At 42.5% G+C, this 19,049-nt stretch overlaps 1 protein-coding gene across 1 annotated transcript in view; it reads left to right on the plus strand.

The window, feature by feature from the left end:
- LOC115234841 overlaps positions 1–19,049 on the plus strand; it is a 72,204-nt gene that overhangs the window by 44,049 nt on the left and 9,106 nt on the right. The window contains exons 4-5 of the mRNA XM_029806189.1: positions 14,191–14,478; positions 14,601–15,066. Coding sequence (XP_029662049.1) covers positions 14,191–14,478; positions 14,601–15,066 — 754 coding nt within the window. The remainder of the gene's footprint in view (positions 1–14,190; positions 14,479–14,600; positions 15,067–19,049) is intronic.

The following is a 19,049-nucleotide window of genomic DNA, read 5'->3' on the forward strand; positions in this document are numbered from 1 at the left end:
TTTCCCCCGGTCTCTACGCATACCGTATAAACACTGGGGGCTGCTGCGTGCGCGCACCACGTGCGATCCACTACGATGAACATTGAAAGCGTGCGTGCGCCGGTGAACTGAACGGACACGTGCGGCATCTAATACGCGTTCTAAAACGCGCAGCGCGATTCGGTGTGAGAACTATATATAGATAGATATCGTTGAAGACTCTAAACGCGATCGAGGTGCGCGAGGAGAGTGTACAGTGAGCTCAACCACAAACATTACTTGCTTTCGTTGCAGTGCGCCGTTGCAGGGCGAAGCAGGGGACACGCGGAGTTTGAAAGACAACTCGGGGTGCGTTTACCTGCACCTACGATCGAGGAAGAAAAAAGAGAAAGCAAAGAAGGCACCTTAACCATGGCGATACCATTCTTCTTGCCCGGCGATGACAACGATGAGGGGACGCGAGCGGAGGAGCAGCTGATGCTGCAGCTATACGTAACTCTGCAGAATGCCCTCCGGAGCAGGAACGCCCACCATCCGTCGCGAAATCGTGAGTTGTACGAATTTCTAAGATTTATGCACTTGAGCGTCTCGTTCTACCTCGGGATATACACGTATGGCAAATTTTCACGATGAGCGATTTGTCAGACGAAATGTGAGAGGAAAATACCGAGAAAGAAAAAAAAAAGAGAGAATAACTGACAGTCGACTTGTCATGTGCTTGAAACTGCGGACAACTCGACTCCGAGGTTAGTAGCGAAATGATTGTTGATAATTGATTGGTTGTCGTATGTATACATCTGGTCATTAATGCTTTAACGCATAAATTCTACCGCGTGTCGAGGCATTATAGGAAATGCATATATGCGTAAATTTATTAATGATACTGTATGTAAATAAAGAGAAAGAGAGAGAGAGAGAGAGTAAGATTGATGCGATTAAATTTATTATACATAAAATGATAATGTTTTTGGATAATTAAGATTGAAAATTAGACCATAATTTTGACTAAAAAATTAAAAAATTGAAAAAAAATTAAAAAATTGTATACGAAAATTATAAAAATATAATTTGTGTTTGTGATCGTTACGGATAGTATATAGATATAGGACAAAATTTATTTCGTTATGCTAGTTGAAAAAGCATGATGGAGATCGAGAGCAATGACATGAAAGAGAATTTGCCATTTCCTGATATTTTTGAGAGCGATTATCATAAAACTAGGAATTACCGATGCGAACCCCTTGTATCCCTTGACGTATCTATCGATTGCGCGATGCAATTGTTGGAAATAAAGCGCAGCATGTGCCATTCTCGTTTATAATGATTGTATACTTGTAGATTATAAATTAATAAGCGAACATGTAACAACATAAGAAATAAGATATAAGAAAGTCTACTTTTTTTTTTGTAAAAATATCACAATTATGATTGTTCAATAAACATCTAAATTGTAAAAAGCAAAACAATCCCTTGATTTCTTTCATGACGATTTCGTAAGTAACTAACGCAAACTTACCAGTTTCGTTAAAGCCACTGGTTGTAGTGATGTTATCTAAAACATTAAAATTATCCGAGTACCAAGGCTATTAAATTGCCAAAGCTATCAGAACGAGAATAGCGCAGCGAGAACGGTCGATAACATCTCGGACAGAATTCTGGAGTGCAACACGTGGTTGTAGCGGGGAACAATTCGGAGCAGTGCAAGAAATATGGGAGGGACCCACGTGTGACATTTTAATTTCTGCGCCCAGCGTGATTAATTTCTTACGCATTGAGAATAATTTATAGAGAGGCTGTTTCGAAAAATATATTTGTCAACGTGCATCGTAAAGACTTGCGTTCTCGTGAAACTCATGTTAAAAATGATCGATTAAAAACGCGATATTGAAATTATGTATATTTTTCGTCTCACAGATAAATAAAACTTAAAATGTGTCAAAAGAAAGCGTTGTACAGTTATATATTCACTAAGAATATGAAACCATCTTTTCTTCTATCTGTTCTGTGTTTTTGACAATTGGAGAAACTTCGGGTTTTTCGCATGTGTTGCACCACATTGACGAAAATTACACCATTGACCCGGGTCATTGTCCTTGTGAATCACGGTCGAAATATTTTGTTCGGTCCATTCCAGGTAGCGAGATCTCTAGACGCCTTGACTTTCAACTTTGTGCGATGCCTCGGGCGTGTGTCTTTGACGTCACTCTAGACAAAAATTACAGGACAGCTTCGAGCATTATCCTCGCGATAGTAATATCCTGGTATTATTTTTTTTTGGCGCATGTTACATCATGTTGCGGAAATAGCAATATTATTCCCATAGCAATATTATCATTTTGCTTTTATATTTCTGTATTCTTATAAATTATATTTTGCAATATAATGAAAGTTTGCGAAACTTGCATATTTTTTAACATAAAATATAATAGTTAAAATAAATTTTATAAACTCCATTTCAATCAAAAGATTATTCTCTTGTATTAACGAAAATCTATAGGTGTCTATTATGATATTTAATTCGTGTTATGTCAATATAAATCTATTTTTTTTTTTTGACGTTTCAATGTTTCGCTATTTTTGATTGAATAGAGAGTGCGTGCTGATTAGATAGCTTTTAGAAATAAATACTGCAATACACGTCACACATAAATATGTCCCATACCTGCAATTGCAATTTCCGTTTAGAAAAATCGCTCACAGATCTATTCGATGATACGAGGGGACATCTCTCGCGAAATCGCGATGGTTCATATTCGGCGCACAGTAAAATTTAGCTTTACGAGAGTGCAGTGCGAGAGGGGGGGACTACACGCGAATAGAACAGATGTAATGTGGGTGTAGAGCATCGCGAGTGAAACAGAAAGAGAGAAAGAAAGTATGGCAGACGATGTCCGGCCATGACCCTGCCCCGCTAGTCGTGCCTCCTTTACGAAGAAAAGAGAGGAGGCCAGAAGAGAGAGGAGGATCGGTGATGCGAGGGAGATACGAGAGAAGGAAAAAGAAAGAGAAAGATCGCTGGTCAGTCGCAGCACACGCACTAAAACGCGCTATAAAACGCGCAGCCGATGCTGCGACGAGGCCCGAATCTCGGATGTCGATCGTGCCGGCGCATCTCATAAAAAGATTGCGGCTATCAATCGCAAGTGCGTGACATCATCGATTGCTCTCTCTCTCTTTCTCTCTCTGTTTCGTTTTTTCTCTCTCTCTCTCTCTCTTCGCGCCTCGCCGCTCTGTTAAATTAAGTAGAAAATTCGCAAAAGAATTGACGCTCGATTCTCGTTAAAGTCGCGCGATGTGTCTATTATGATATTTAATTCGTGTTATGTCAATATAAATCTATTTTTTTTTTTGACGTTTCAATGTTTCGCTATTTTTGATTGAATAGAGAGTGCGTGCTGATTAGATAGCTTTTAGAAATAAATACTGCAATACACGTCACACATAAATATGTCCCATACCTGCAATTGCAATTTCCGTTTAGAAAAATCGCTCACAGATCTATTCGATGATACGAGGGGACATCTCTCGCGAAATCGCGATGGTTCATATTCGGCGCACAGTAAAATTTAGCTTTACGAGAGTGCAGTGCGAGAGGGGGGGACTACACGCGAATAGAACAGATGTAATGTGGGTGTAGAGCATCGCGAGTGAAACAGAAAGAGAGAAAGAAAGTATGGCAGACGATGTCCGGCCATGACCCTGCCCCGCTAGTCGTGCCTCCTTTACGAAGAAAAGAGAGGAGGCCAGAAGAGCGAGGAGGATCGGTGATGCGAGGGAGATACGAGAGAAGGAAAAAGAAAAAGAAAGATCGCTGGTCAGTCGCAGCACACGCACTAAAACGCGCTATAAAACGCGCAGCCGATGCTGCGACGAGGCCCGAATCTCGGATGTCGATCGTGCCGGCGCATCTCATAAAAAGATTGCGGCTATCAATCGCAAGTGCGTGACATCATCGATTGCTCTCTCTCTCTTTCTCTCTCTGTTTCGTTTTTTCTCTCTCTCTCTCTCTTCGCGCCTCGCCGCTCTGTTAAATTAAGTAGAAAATTCGCAAAAGAATTGACGCTCGATTCTCGTTAAAGTCGCGCGATTTTTTATTCCCGACTAAAAATATTATTATAATGTATATCGATTAGTATATGTGTAGAAGATTGCTGCCGATCGATCGGCTTGTTAAAAATGATAAATCTCAACATTGGAATCTTTTAAGTCAAGCAGCATCGCGATTGAAACTTTATCGACGGATGTCGGACGACGATAATGTATATCGATCAGTATATGTGTAGAAGATTGCTGCCGATCGATCGGCTTGCTAAAAATGATAAATCTCTAACATTGGAATCTTTTAAGTCAAGCAGCATCGCGATTGAAACTTTATCGACGGATGTCGGACGACAAATGTGACAAATTTTGCTTATTTCATTTAATTGCGGTTTGATAATCGTGATTGAAAAAATTTGTGTAGACTATAGTTACGTGATAAAATATATCGTTTCGGTGCATTAAAAATATATTGAGAGAATCAGGTAGAGGTATTACGAGTGCGCTTACCGCACATTACACTTGGCGGCTATTCGAATCGCGTCGTTAATGAATATCGTTTGTACAACGAATAATTTATGGAGATTTGATCTTTCGCGACCGTGATGGATAATGTAATCCGCGGATAAATCCCCCGCTTCATTGTATAATATATTTTATTGCATTTTGCTCGCTGTGCGAATAAAGCTGTACGTCAGGTAGAACGTAATTATGTCCCACGGACAATAATCAAATCTTCAATCGTAATGCATCGTTTTAATGCGAACACACGCTACTCTGATTTTGCCATGCGCGTAATTTTCATTTACCGATAAAATCGTGAAAATTCAAAAACGTTGTCATTTGATTTACGAATATCAAAAGATTTACTCTATTTATCAGACAGGATTTATTCTCTCAATCTCTACAACTTAATATAATTATTTATAATTAATCTATAATTAATCTGTCAATATATAATTAATCCGTCAATCAATTTCAAAATAATTATTCAAAAAAATACCGAGACAGAATATATAGGTATATATGTATATATATATCTCGTCTTTTTACATTTTCGAAGGTCGAAAGTGATGAAATTCATTAAATATAAGAGATCTTTAGAAGAGGCAAACATAAGTATAGTCAAAATACAAAAAAAATTAGCTCTTCAAGTATGTATATCCAAATACGTATAAAGAACAATTTGACACAATGTGTCTCGCATTTATATTGGATTACGTAGTCGACGCATTGAACCTCGGGATCCATCCTTGCGCGCGTTTAAATCACACGTTACGATGCTCGCGGCCCATTATTTCACGAACGGAAATAGTGCTTCGGGCCCGCGCGCACGAGGGTCAATAACCATAGTTGCGGCGCTTTCGCGAGAGAAGATGCAGAATTGCCGCCGCGAGCACTCGCGCGGTTGCATCAAATCAGGGGTTGTTATTTATAGGAACAGCTGTGGGCAGTCCCCCGCGCGCGCAAAAGACTCTTCTCTCGTAACACATTTGCAGAAAACTTTCCCCCTCGTGTCGTCGCGCGTGAGCGGCAAACGCCTCGCGAAAGCGCGATGATCGTCGCGATTACCGAATATATTTTAAGATTGCCACGTCCCTGGTTGCCCTTTTAAGAGAAAGATACAATCAATTCGAACGTCGCTCATTCTGATGAGTCCTTTACCCGGAATTTATCACGCTCGAGTGAACGTCAACTCGTTAACGCGAAATACTCGAATATGTATGTATACAGTATATATTTATTATTCGCGCGAAATCGATTTTCAAAGAAATTCCCGAAACGACGCTGCGGGTTAAACGTAGCGTGTGATTCGACTTATCTCTCGCATTGTCTCCTCCTTGCGCCTCTTTCCCACAAACGAGACTGATAAGACTCGAATCAAATGCGATCGGGATCGCACGCTTTAATCGGAGGAGTTTGATTTCTCGGTACGAGAAAGATCGTATAACGCTCGTGTAATGCGATACGCACTTGACACTGAACTTGGTATTACGTTACTCTCTCTCTAGTAAATCCTCTTGTCATAGCAGCTGCTCTTTCACAATTTTGGACCGGATATCCATCCATGCGCTAAAATCACACTTGAAACGACATTTCTCGAATAATTAATTTAGATTTAATTTAAAATATAATTAGAAATCGATAATTACATTAATGCTTTTTCGTCATCGACAAATGGAGCGTGAAAATCACGACGACTATGACTTGCTTGTTTTATCGAAGGATATCCCACTTAGAGTTTAGAGTAGCGGCAGACGGGCGATCGATGCCCATCGGGATGAGAGAACAGTGACTGGAGAGTCTATAGATCTCATGAAATATTGAAAGGAATTCGTCATTGCAGATTGCCGGGTCTCTCCACCGCTTCCCGCCATTCATATATACTCGGCGAGAGCGACTGCTATTGACAGAATTCTTCAAAAATTCATCGCATCCCTCACTCGGACGGAGATCCTCCGATTCTCTTGTGTGATCCGTTATCGTCGGAAGCGTGTAAACCGCGCTTTATCTCGTCGCAAGGCAGACACACTCGAGGGCACGACGTCGCTTCTTTTTATCTATTCGCCCGTCGAGTTTATCGAATTTTTTTCTCTCTCTCTCTCTCTCTCTCCTTCTCCGTTTCTCCGTAGTTTTTCTCTCGGAGATGCCTCGTTAAACGTCGATAAATCAGCATACGCGCGAAAAGCAAACGATAATAAACGCGTGTTCTAGCGGTTTCCGGATCACGGACAGAAGTGGACGTTTAATTAATTGTCGGTGCGGTCGTTGGTCGTTATGCAAGCGTCGCTGATCGAGATAAAAGAAGTATCATTGGAATACAGAACGTAATAATGCGGTTCAAAGTAATGGAATAGTAGCAAGAAGTCAGTCTAGATCGCACTTTTTTCAGTTTCTAATTATCAACCGTGCGTCCGTTCGAGATTTTATAATGAGGTTTTACATCTGTTATTACAATTACATAAGGATAGTTAAAGTTGAATAATCCACGCGTTATGATATCCGTAATAGCGACGCATTAGAAATGTATAACCATATATTAATTCAGGAAAGTAAGTGTAAAAATATATAGATGTTTCTTAACAAATTTTCCGTAACACCCGAATGATTCTAAATAACGTACACAAATAACTCGTTTTTCACTCGCCTTTTTAGATCGTTTATGAATCATTTTGTAATCAACGCTCGTAAATGAGGTCGTTGCTCATATTCCGGCAAATGAATATTTATCTTCGACGGACGCGCATCTTTCCGGTTTGTTAATTCCCCAGCGTTGATTGAAGCAGTCAACAGGGCTATTCGCTAATTTTGGTGTACTAGTACTAACTACCTGCATCGACATTAATAATTCATCGACGAGATAATATCCGCTCTCCTCACCGATGCACTAGCACATTAACGCGCAGTGTAAAACATTTTTACGGTCTCTTGAAGCCGCGCGTTTCTGGTAGACCGGATCAGAGATAGGGGCACGCGTATCCACCGGCTCATGAAATTCGGCAGATCTTATCTACGCGAACCGTTTCCTTCTGCACCGCCGAGATTGCGCACCGACTCGTATTATATATTTATCACGATCTGTCATCGAAATTTCATCGAGCGTGAAAGTCAAGTGCGTATACATTCAGTCCTTGCGATCCTTCGATGCGCGCCGCGGAACGAATTGTTTTTTTTTTCCTATTTCTTTACACGCCCTTAATCCTTTCAAATTGTTGCTTTCGTTTCTCGCTATCTTCATCGCGTCACAACTCAGTTACTTGTTAAAGTAACTTGAGATACGTACGTGAGTCACGATGAGAGAGACTTGATACGCGCCGCGGAACGAATTGTTTTTTTTTCCTATTTCTTTACACGCCCTTAATCCTTTCAAATTGTTGCTTTCGTTTCTCGCTATCTTCATCGCGTCACAACTCAGTTACTTGTTAAAGTAACTTGAGACACGTACGTGAGTCACGATGAGAGAGACTCCCTCCTCCCGTACACTAATTAAAGTTCTTCGCGATTTTTAAAAATAACTTCTGGTTGTGAATGCGCAACGTTTGTTGACGTTATCTTCTGCGTATTTTGATGAAATACAGCCAACCAAATGTTCAGTCCTCTTTCTGAAGACACCCGAATACCACGCTGATTAATGCACTCGGCTCGCCCTTATGCGATCTTCGCGCTCTATGCTTCGCGAAACGCACTTTTCGAGAGTCGAAAATAAGCGTCCACTTACGCGCTGAAGAAGATGCGACGATAAACACTCACGGATATTCGAATTGATTCCGATTTTATTCGCGGTAAAATAATTCTTAATGTCATATTTATAAGAAATTTATTAAAAAATTTAAATTACATATTATATTCGAATCACAAATTATTTAATGATAAGAAATGCAAGAAGTTTTAATTTGTCATTACGAGTGTGTGAAAAGGAATCGAGGGTATGGGAAACGCGACGAGGTGAAAAAAAAATAGGAAACTGACAAGTGACATTTTATAAGAAGCACGAAGCGAATAAAGAGTACTCTCTTTTATCGCTTTGTCTTTTACCTTTATACATGAGTGATGGACGCGAATCACGCTTCACAAATTTATCAGGGACGACGAGGAGAACGGCACGATGGGGAAGGGAAAAGGGGGAGGAAACCGTGACAGAGGGAACACGTGAAACGAACGGGCGATAAAAGAATGAGACAATCGCGAGGAAGTGCAACGGGCCCGTAGAATGGAAGGAGGGTACTTTATTTAATTTTCGCGACTCACGAAACGCATCCTGCGCCGCACGTGTCCCGGAGCGCGTTTCGAAGAGCCGGGGCTGCGCCTTCGCATCGCAGATCGTTGCCTCTTCGGCGAATCGCCCTTCGCGGAATCGATTTCCGCTCTCTCGCGCGCGCCTTTGCCCGCTACAAAACTCGTCCGATTATTATTACCGAGTATTCGCGAAATAATGACGGTGACCGGGGACGACCGTAGCGGCTAATAATCGTGATTGTTGCACCGGATCGAAATTGCGCCCGCTGCGTAAGGACGCGTCCGGAGCAAACGAGCGAACGCGAACGGTCACAAATAAATATCGGGATGAACGACGTTAAGAAAAACGCTAATTCATTAATTCTATATTTTTTCAAAGATTTAAAAAAAAATTTAGTACGCTAAACTTACAACTTATTTTAATCGATCTCCTACATATTTTCATAATATCGATTTTATAAATATTGAATTTTGAAATATCGCGCAGTTGTCAAAGGAATAATTTAATCCCAAGTCAATCACGTATTAGGCAAGACAAATAGTTATTGTGGAAATGCATGCCTAATATCGTTCGCGTCGTAATCGCGCGCGCGGTTGACGCAACATTATTGCGGCACGTATTTTCTTCTTTTTTTCTTTTTTTAGCATTTTGATTGCGCGATACCACGCGGGATAACGCGCCTGATAATATTGTCGGCATACTAAAATCGCCGATAGATAATGACGCCTCTTATTAATCAGTTATTAAACGCAATGCGCCGCGAATACGACAGATCGACCTTTCTGTTCGCCCCGCAATCGATCGACGATGCATCGCGTTACGTGTAACCTTTCGACTGGTACACTCGCGCTTTGTATATAATCCTTTTCGAAACGTATAATATATTCAACATCGCAAGTTAGACATGAGCCGAATACACAGTGAATCCGGGGCTTTTGTTTGAAACATTTACCTTGCGAGTTATCGTTTCTGTTTACGTAGTAAGAGTATGAATTTACGCTTCTAATTTCATTCAACTGTAATTCTATCGAACGATATTTAAGGATATCTATATTTATGAACGATTAATCGTATCGTACACTTTGCCAAGTGAATGAAAATATTTCAGTTTATTGTTAGTCTTTCGCTATTTCAATATTGAATTCTTTTTTTTTATTACGCTACAGCCATCGTATAATTTAATAGTGAAAATGGCACGTATTTTCTTCTTTTTTTCTTTTTTTCTTTTTTTAGCATTTTGATTGCGCGATACCACGCGGGATAACGCGCCTGATAATATTGTCGGCATACTAAAATCGCCGATAGATAATGACGCCTCTTATTAATCAGTTATTAAACGCAATGCGCCGCGAATACGACAGATCGACCTTTCTGTTCGCCCCGCAATCGATCGACGATGCATCGCGTTACGTGTAACCTTTCGACTGGTACACTCGCGCTTTGTATATAATCCTTTTCGAAACGTATAATATATTCAACATCGCAAGTTAGACATGAGCCGAATACACAGTGAATCCGGGGCTTTTGTTTGAAACATTTACCTTGCGAGTTATCGTTTCTGTTTACGTAGTAAGAGTATGAATTTACGCTTCTAATTTCATTCAACTGTAATTCTATCGAACGATATTTAAGGATATTTATATTTATGAACGATTAATCGTATCGTACACTTTGCCAAGTGAATGAAAATATTTCAGTTTATTGTTAGTCTTTCGCTATTTCAATATTGAATTCTTTTTTTTTATTACGCTACAGCCATCGTATAATTTAATAGTGAAAATAATTTCGTGATGTGAAATTAAACTTAATTACACAAGATTAATTCTCAGTGCATAAATAGCAGCTGAGCGCAATTCTCGATAAAATAATTGATAAAATGGAAAGGATTGATAAAATGAAAGGATTGATAAAAATGGCGCGCTTAAGAAAACATCAATGAATAATTGGCTAGGTATCAAAACACATTACGCTTGACGTTTTTCCAAGAATCACGATCGATCCACGATAGGTTTGCGAAACGACGTAGTTATAACCACGTGCTCTCGTATCTGTCGGTGTCGCTGCTTCATTGTTCCGGAAAAGTATGTAAAAGAGTAGCGCGATAAAAAAAGCACTCGATTGCGACAATCGCACGCATACGCGCGTGAAGGAGCGCACGCGTAGAGAGAAGCGTACGGTGCAGCGGCCGCAGTGTATTTTACGCATTTCTGGTACGTATATACGCGATGCTGTGCAGCTCCGGCGGCCTTGAGAGAGGTTCTTTGTGCGTTCACTGCGCGCGTGCACGCTCGCGTACATACACCTACACAGTCGAAACTGGCTCGCGCCGTTACATGCATACACTGTAACAAGTTGCGTTGCGCTTATGTACAAAGGGCGCTCCATGTGACTCACGTGTGCTCGCATATGCTACCGTCTCCGTTTCTCTCTCTCTCTCTCTCTCTCTCTCGCTCCTTCTTTCCGTGTTGATCTTTCTTTTCTTCTCTCCCTCCGTCCTATTCCATTTATCTGCGTTTCTCTCTCTCTTGTTCTCATTCGTATATATACGTACATGTGTGGTATATATGTATGTAGGTATATATGCCGCTTTTCTTTCTATTTTCTGTTTCTTTCTCTCTCTCTCTTTTTCTTTGTCAGTCAACGTCTCTATCCTTGGAGTGTGCACATAGCTCGAACCAGATATACACGCTAAAGTGCACACATGAAACCATGAAGAGTGCATGCGGGTGTTGGCCACGTGCGCGCTGCACTTTTTGCTCACGGGGCAACCTTCGCCTTTTATGCGTCGCGCGCGCCAGCGCTGGGACTTTATGTCCTTTTCAGCGATTTGCTACGACGAGCTTTTCGGTACACGCCGTTGAACAAAGGTGATACGAAAAGCGCGCGCGAAATCACCGTGCGTTTTTCGTAAAGTGAAAATGCTTCGTCAAGCTTTTCTTTGATAACGATGCTATTGGCCAGAAATGTGTAGTGGATCGATTCGCTCTCAAGGTTTCTTGTGTGTGATATATATTTTCAAATTCTAAGAGGACATAGTATCTCGTTTTGAAATAAAAATAGAAATATTTGTATGAATGTAATTTTATTTAATTATATTATTCCTATCAACTATCTTACTATCTAGACAGTATGCCATCCAATTGTTTTAGAATAATCTACTTTGTTGCATTATCGTTATAATACATTTGATGAATTATAATTGAAAATTTTATGTATTCCTAGAAAAATAACTTATCTTTGATAAAAATGTGGCACACCTCGTTTAGCGATATATCGTTTTAATTCTTTTACGCTTTTTTACAAAATGCATCTGTACGCCCTATTCCTCATAGATTTATAACTTTTGATGTTTGCGTATTAACCAATTAAATCAATTAGAAATCAATTTCCAAAGAGATATAAAGTCTCGCAGCTGAATTACAAATAACTATTGCTAATCTCTCCATCAGAAGCTATACATCAAGTCGTAATAATAAACATCGAGTTGGATTATTATAAATCTCTGTGCAAAGGTTCCAGCGTATGCATTCTCACGCGGGCTACGTCGAGTGACATTTGGCTGGAAAAACAAGTAGAAAGCAACGGGGCGTCGATGCCACGTATGTTTTGCAAGCGACGAAAAGTGCGGCCGGCCGCATCTCCTCTTTCTCTCTCTCTCTCTCTCTTTCTCGCGCGGATGCTGCAGCACTCTCAACGAGCTATCGAAGATTCCGCGACTCCGGCGAGCGGCGGAGGCTTTAATCGAGTGTAGCTGACGACGATGTGTGTGCCGTTGCACAAGTGAAAGAGCCCCGGGGCCTCTACTCGAAATGTCAAGGATGCAACCATGTGCGCGGTTACATGCGAGAAAAGACGAGAGGGAGAGAGGGAGAGAAAAGAGAGGGATGCGCAGAGTCCGTGAGACAATGGGCGGCCGGGAGGCACCGTAGAATTGTTATTTTGTCACGCATGGAACTCTCCGACCACGTATTCGTGCATCCATCCATCGCGCGTAATGAAAAGTGGCCGTGTCTAAATGTTTCTAGAGCCTTACAGTACGGTAAGCAACGCGTAGTAGATGCTGCTTTCACTACGGATTCGTATGATGGGCTTTCAAGGTTGCAACCACGAGAGCAGAAGAGCGCGATAATATCGCGCGATTCTGTTTCGTAACGCGCGACAAGTGTCTTCTCCGATGCTCCGTTATCTGCAAGGAAGGAATGACGTCATTAATTCGCGTGCGTTGATATATCTGACATGCAATCGTATCTGATATTGATTACACGAGGTGAAGAAATATTTATTTATAACCAGCTATCTCTGTGATATTAAAGAATATTAGAATCCTCTTGTTCTCGAACTCGAGAAAACGACGTAGTCGTCTAATAAATAAAACTACGTTAGTCGATGACGTGATAGTAAAGAGAAGAATATTATCTCGACGCGCGGGCAAATAAGCGACGACATAAGTATGCAGAGGAAAGCGTGTCACTCTTGGTAGCAGAAGCGGCCGCAAGTCGAGACTTTATCGATGAGGACTGTTCTACGAAATCGTAGCTATGACGTGATAAAAAAGACGCGCGTACATATCCAGACACGAGACAGGCAGTCTGCCACGAGACATGATAACGCACGTTTTCCAAGCATAGATAGTGATATATGTTTGTCGAGCTCGCGGAGTTGATTCCGTCTGACGCCTCTCACTACGATATTGTTGACGTTTGTTGCATCATGAAGAGATGCTCTCGCGAATTTAAAAGTATCTTTCGTGCCAAGGAAATTGAGCCTCGACATGTACATGATTGTACTGTAAACATATTTATATCTTTAGCTTGTATAAAAATAATCGCTTGTATCAGATTAGAGAGCACGATTAGATATATATCATATTCCTTACAATATATTTTTATCTAGATATAAAATCATATATATGTGACTCAGGAGATTCTCTCTCGTGGCATACAACAAATGTCGAAATTGCGAGGAGAAGGTTGTTGCGAATCACCCGTTAGAAATTTTAAAGCTATCATTACCCAACAATGTCGTTCTCGCCATACACGGACTGCATGTTTACCTTGCAGCGAGCACTTTGTGGTATTAAAACCTTATAAGCGAAGTAACTGTCTCAGCATCCTCCCGTCACCGGAATGGAAAGTCACTACTATTGTGTGACGTAATTTGCGTGTAATCAATTGTCGTTATATGAGCGTGGCGACACAAGTACCCGGTGTTATTACATTCGTTGTCGCGCACGGGGAGTTGTAAAACGCGATCTCATTATTAATTTACATGTCACGTGACTGCTCGTTAAACGCATTCGCGGCGAGAGAATCCTGTGTCGATTTCTCAATTACGTCGAGATGACAAATTCTTTCGCGATCATCTTTTTGTCTATATCTTTTGTCTATTATAAATTAGAACGAGTCTTAAAGGAAGATGTTTGTGCTTTTTTTTAGATCGGGCACCCCGTCGACCCGGCGGTCCCGAGGCCCAGCAGCCTCTGGTGATCTTGCTGCAGCCCGGCAGCGCCGAAGATCTGTCGAACTTGCCGTTGCCGGATCTGGTGCAGTCGGCCGTAGATCAGCTGCCACCACTGTCGCCCCAGGTGACAGTTTCCGTTCCCAACAGCCCGATGAGAGACGCGACCTTCCAGTTTCCCGAGTGCGTCAACGGCGGCGGTGCACCGCTGCCGAGCCCAAGGCCGCGGCCGCGAAGACGCTTCTCATTATTAATTTACATGTCACGTGACTGCTCGTTAAACGCATTCGCGGCGAGAGAATCCTGAGTCGATTTCCCAATTACGTCGAGATGACGAATTCTTTCGCGATCATCTTTTTGTCTATATCTTGTGTCTATTATAAATTAGAACGAGTCTTAAAGGAAGATGTTTGTGCTTTTTTTTAGATCGGGCACCCCGTCGACCCGGCGGTCCCGAGGCCCAGCAGCCTCTGGTGATCTTGCTGCAGCCCGGCAGCGCCGAAGATCTGTCGAACTTGCCGTTGCCGGATCTGGTGCAGTCGGCCGTAGATCAGCTGCCACCACTGTCGCCCCAGGTGACAGTTTCCGTTCCCAACAGCCCGATGAGAGACGCGACCTTCCAGTTTCCCGAGTGCGTCAACGGCGGCGGTGCACCGCTGCCGAGCCCAAGGCCGCGGCCGCGAAGACGCTTCGCCTCGGAGAGCTCCATCATGGAGACAGGCTCGAGCGAGGTGAGCAACTGCAACAACGGTAGCAGCTGCTGCTGTCTGATCCTCAACGAGAGGCAATCGTGGACGAGCGTGGGTGCCAATCTCAGGAACATCGCCGGCGACTTCCACGCATGCAGGACCAAGGTCAGTGTTACACACGCGAGATCGTTATTTCCCATCGAGATCCGCGATCACGATTAAATCGCGGGAAAAGAATGCAGATTGCGGATCTCGGTACGGTACGGAATAACGTTTCAGATACATTGAGATAGTTTGCATTCTTTCTCCGCGATTTTATCGAATTAATACTTTGTATATTCATATGGAAAAAAATTGGAACATTTATTAAATTTTTTACATAAAATTTTGCGCGTTTTTATGATATTAGGTTTACTTTACATCAGTTCGTCGGTAATTCTTCGAACATGCTGACAATGTCATCGCCGTTTTCTATTCTATTCGCCGCTGATAGCATAATACAGAAGCAGTTTACGGTGAGAGGAGTACAGGTGTAAAATGCCTCGTATAAAAATTGTACGGCACCTACGGTTTTTCGCGCACGCACGGGAGCCATAGTGTAACTTTTCACTCCACGCGTCGCAATTTCATCTTCCCCATGAAGGCTTTTATTCGTCATAAAGCCACCCTCGCGTCGCGGGTATTATAAAACGTAACGAATACGCACAACGAGAGGTCCTCCGGCGGGTGTTTAGTTCAAAATTTTGCTCGCCCTCGAATCTACTATTAAATTCCTATCGTTTAATTTACAAATTTTATCGCCGGTTTTATAAACGTATATATGTCTCTTCTATTTCCACACGATATCTTTTATTCACACATGAATTTTTCTGTGAAGCGTGACGGGCCTCAAAATATCTTTAGCTCAATATAATTAAAATTGACATTTCCCTTATATAAAATTCATCCAAGTTTCTTATTATTTCAATACATTTACGGACAGTTCTCCTATATCCGTCTCGTCTGATTGGTCCATATTTATCCCAACGACATCGCGAACGTGTCGCGCGAAGAATCGATTTTGGCCGAAAACGAACCGGAGAGAATCCAGATCCTCCTGATATTCCAGGATTTAATAGCGTTGCGAATGATTCAGAGCTTCTCGTTTCGCCTCGAAACTTTTAGGCATTTCATCACGATGGATTCGTAGCTAGAAGGTGTGTTTCTTCCTTTAAGAAAGATAGAAACCATCGTATCGTGGGTGGGGCGCATAAACGCGAATTTAGTTATATCAAAGTATATACCGACGATGTATATATATATAGATATATATATATATATATATATGTATGTACGTGTGTGCGTGTCCCGTGGGTGCAATAAATATCGGCTTCACCACCGTCGAGACGTCTAGTATTGCCCCCCGTGTGTACGTGCCCCGTGCCACCGGCACTTCATCAAAACTCCACCCGCCCCTCTCTCCCTTCCTTCCGACGACCGCGGCTCGGTCGTTCGATCAAATATGTATCGCCGACCGGTATGGTTCTTCTCCCGGATTTGACGACGGTTCTCCTCTCTTGTTTGCGGTCGGAAGAAAGGAAGCAGCGATTGTGTGCGTATTGGCGAACGAGCGGATAAGAGAGATGAACCGGGAGATATTTGGTATGTGTAGTGAAGGCATGTAATGTCATCATCTGCGAGATTAACGCAGCGTGGTTGAAACGGTGTCTACGATATTATCTTGACGGATCGATATCCTCGCGCATTCTTAGCTTGAGAGACAGAGAGAAAGAGAGAGAGAGAGAGAGAGAGATGTATGGAGGATTATTTCCAGACTCTTTCCTAGGAGAAGAAACGGCAAATATCTTTCGTGCTGCGGAAAATCAATTGTATAAACACTTCTTTGCTAAAGATGCCAAGAAACATACTAGAGATTGCAATCCTTGTTTCTTGAAAATTTGAATTTCAAACGCTCTTTAACACATTCTACTTTATTATGAATGCAATCTCTTGTTAGTGTCTATTATTAATCGAGACAAGCATATTACGCGATGCTAATATTATATCGACGATTCATCCGGCTCATTGATTTTGCAGAATGCGCGAAATAAATTATCGAGCGCAATTATTGCGGGGAGTTTCTGATTACTACTTTGATATAATTACGAGATATCCATCCCCTCGCCATTAGAAGACTGAGAGTCGTTCAATCAAATATGTATCGATGAACGAGACAATTCTCCCCGGCTTTACGACGACTCTTGTTTGCCGTTGCGGATTGAAAGAAAGTGAATGGCGGGAGGATGAGACATTAATAGGGAAAGAGTCGGACGTAAACACGAGGTGGAAAGGGTGTTCCTCTTTTATTCCGCCTCGCTTTTATCCGCTTTAAAGGTCTGTTGGCGTGATACCCAATCCCGGAACGTCTAATTATTGCTGGTTAAGTGCCGGTAATTGAAGGGGGCGAACAGACCCGTGAAATTGAAGAAATCTTTCTCCTCTTCGCCCGCCTGTAGACGAGATCGGATACCGATCGGTTTCTCGGCACGGTAACTCGAGGAGCGTTGTTGATAATACGAATCGCCGAGAATCCTCAGCAAGGTCGTCTTCGTCCTACGTCTCTCTTGTTTGCGCGCGTCCGAAGAAATTGAAATGTCAGATTAATTACCACTGGCAACATGGGTTCGTAAGTCGGCGAACTGCGCCTTGTTTACGTCTATATCGCTTTATAAAAATTGAAATTTAAACCATTTCACCATTCGTTAAAATCTGCATCTGCTTTGACAAATATTCAGCGTCGAAATAAATCGCATCAAATGCAACAAATTTATCGCATCTGCCAAATTTGACCTGTAATATTTTCATCTTGGCAGTTCCTCGCATGACAGAAACGCACGTGAGACATACGTCATCGCCACACTATTTGTGCAAATTTGTATAAATTCATAAATAAATGTCAGAGGTATCATCATGTGAGCACGTAGTGGTCAAAACTCACCACCGCGGATCGCGGCTTTCCCGACGCGACTAAAAGCTTTTCACGGCCTAGACTTCCGGGAATACGTCATAAGTCACAGAGAGATCCTCTCGTATCTGTTCTCCCTCCGCCTCTTCTCCTTGCGTCTACCCATCACGGGAAACCACCGACGGCGCTTTACATATGCATGGAGAGTAAGCGAGCATGTAAACGGCTAAGTGGCCACATCCCCTTACGTGAAAGTTAAGTGGGCATGGCAGCACGAGCCGTGGCCACAGGCCGAGAAAATTATCTTCAATTATCTCGCGCAATCGGAGTCCTCCTCCTCCTCCTCCTCCCCTCGCCGCTTGTTTGCTCCTACTCCGATCTCGCTCTTTCGATTAGCCTTTCGACTGATCGTCGCTTCTACACTTGCTCGGTAAATGAGATAGTCGTACGCATTTTCATTGACCTCTGCGTAGAGAGGGTTATACCTGGTAACTCGCTGGTTTTTATATAATATACAGGATTATATGAGTGAGCGGGCGCGCGCATGCCATAAAACACGAGATATAGCGCTCCAACGTGTCAGAAACAGGGAAATAGCCGACTCTCCTCCTCGCCGTATTTTGTTCGGGAAATTGAAGTCAGGCAATTTCCCCCGCGACGGAATACCGATCATATACCGCTTCGAGAGACTCATTACTCGCGAATCCTCGCGTATATCGAAAAAGTCTGTCTAAAAAAATTGCCAAACACGACTCGATCCAATTTATCCTCGCGCGGAGAGAACTTCGCGAAATAACGTGTCGGCGTCTGACAGCGAAACGCGCTGACATTTATCTAGTAGTTTAAACGATCTGACCGACGCGCAAATTGATACATTAGTATACCCTCCTCGCGGTGAGATAACGGATCTTTCGCGATGGCGCAACACGGGGGGGATGGAGGACAGAGAGAGATTCGATGCAAGAAAGTCGTCGATATTTCTTCGGCCGTGTAGCCTACGTGTTCACCGCACGCAAACCGCTTAACTCTCGTTTACGTCTTATTTTCACCTTCGCCGGTATACCCTACCCACTCTCGCGACGCCGCTCTTGCTATCCTCTCGCGAAACGCGGCTACTGCGCGTAATCTGCGCGCAAATTTATGACACTTTGTCACGCGGCGCAAACTTGCCGCTCGCCCGCGTTCATTCCTGCCTTATTGAAAA

Source organism: Formica exsecta, unplaced genomic scaffold (assembly GCF_003651465.1).
Source record: "Formica exsecta isolate Colony F162 unplaced genomic scaffold, ASM365146v1 scaffold21, whole genome shotgun sequence".
NCBI lineage: Eukaryota > Metazoa > Arthropoda > Insecta > Hymenoptera > Formicidae > Formica > Formica exsecta.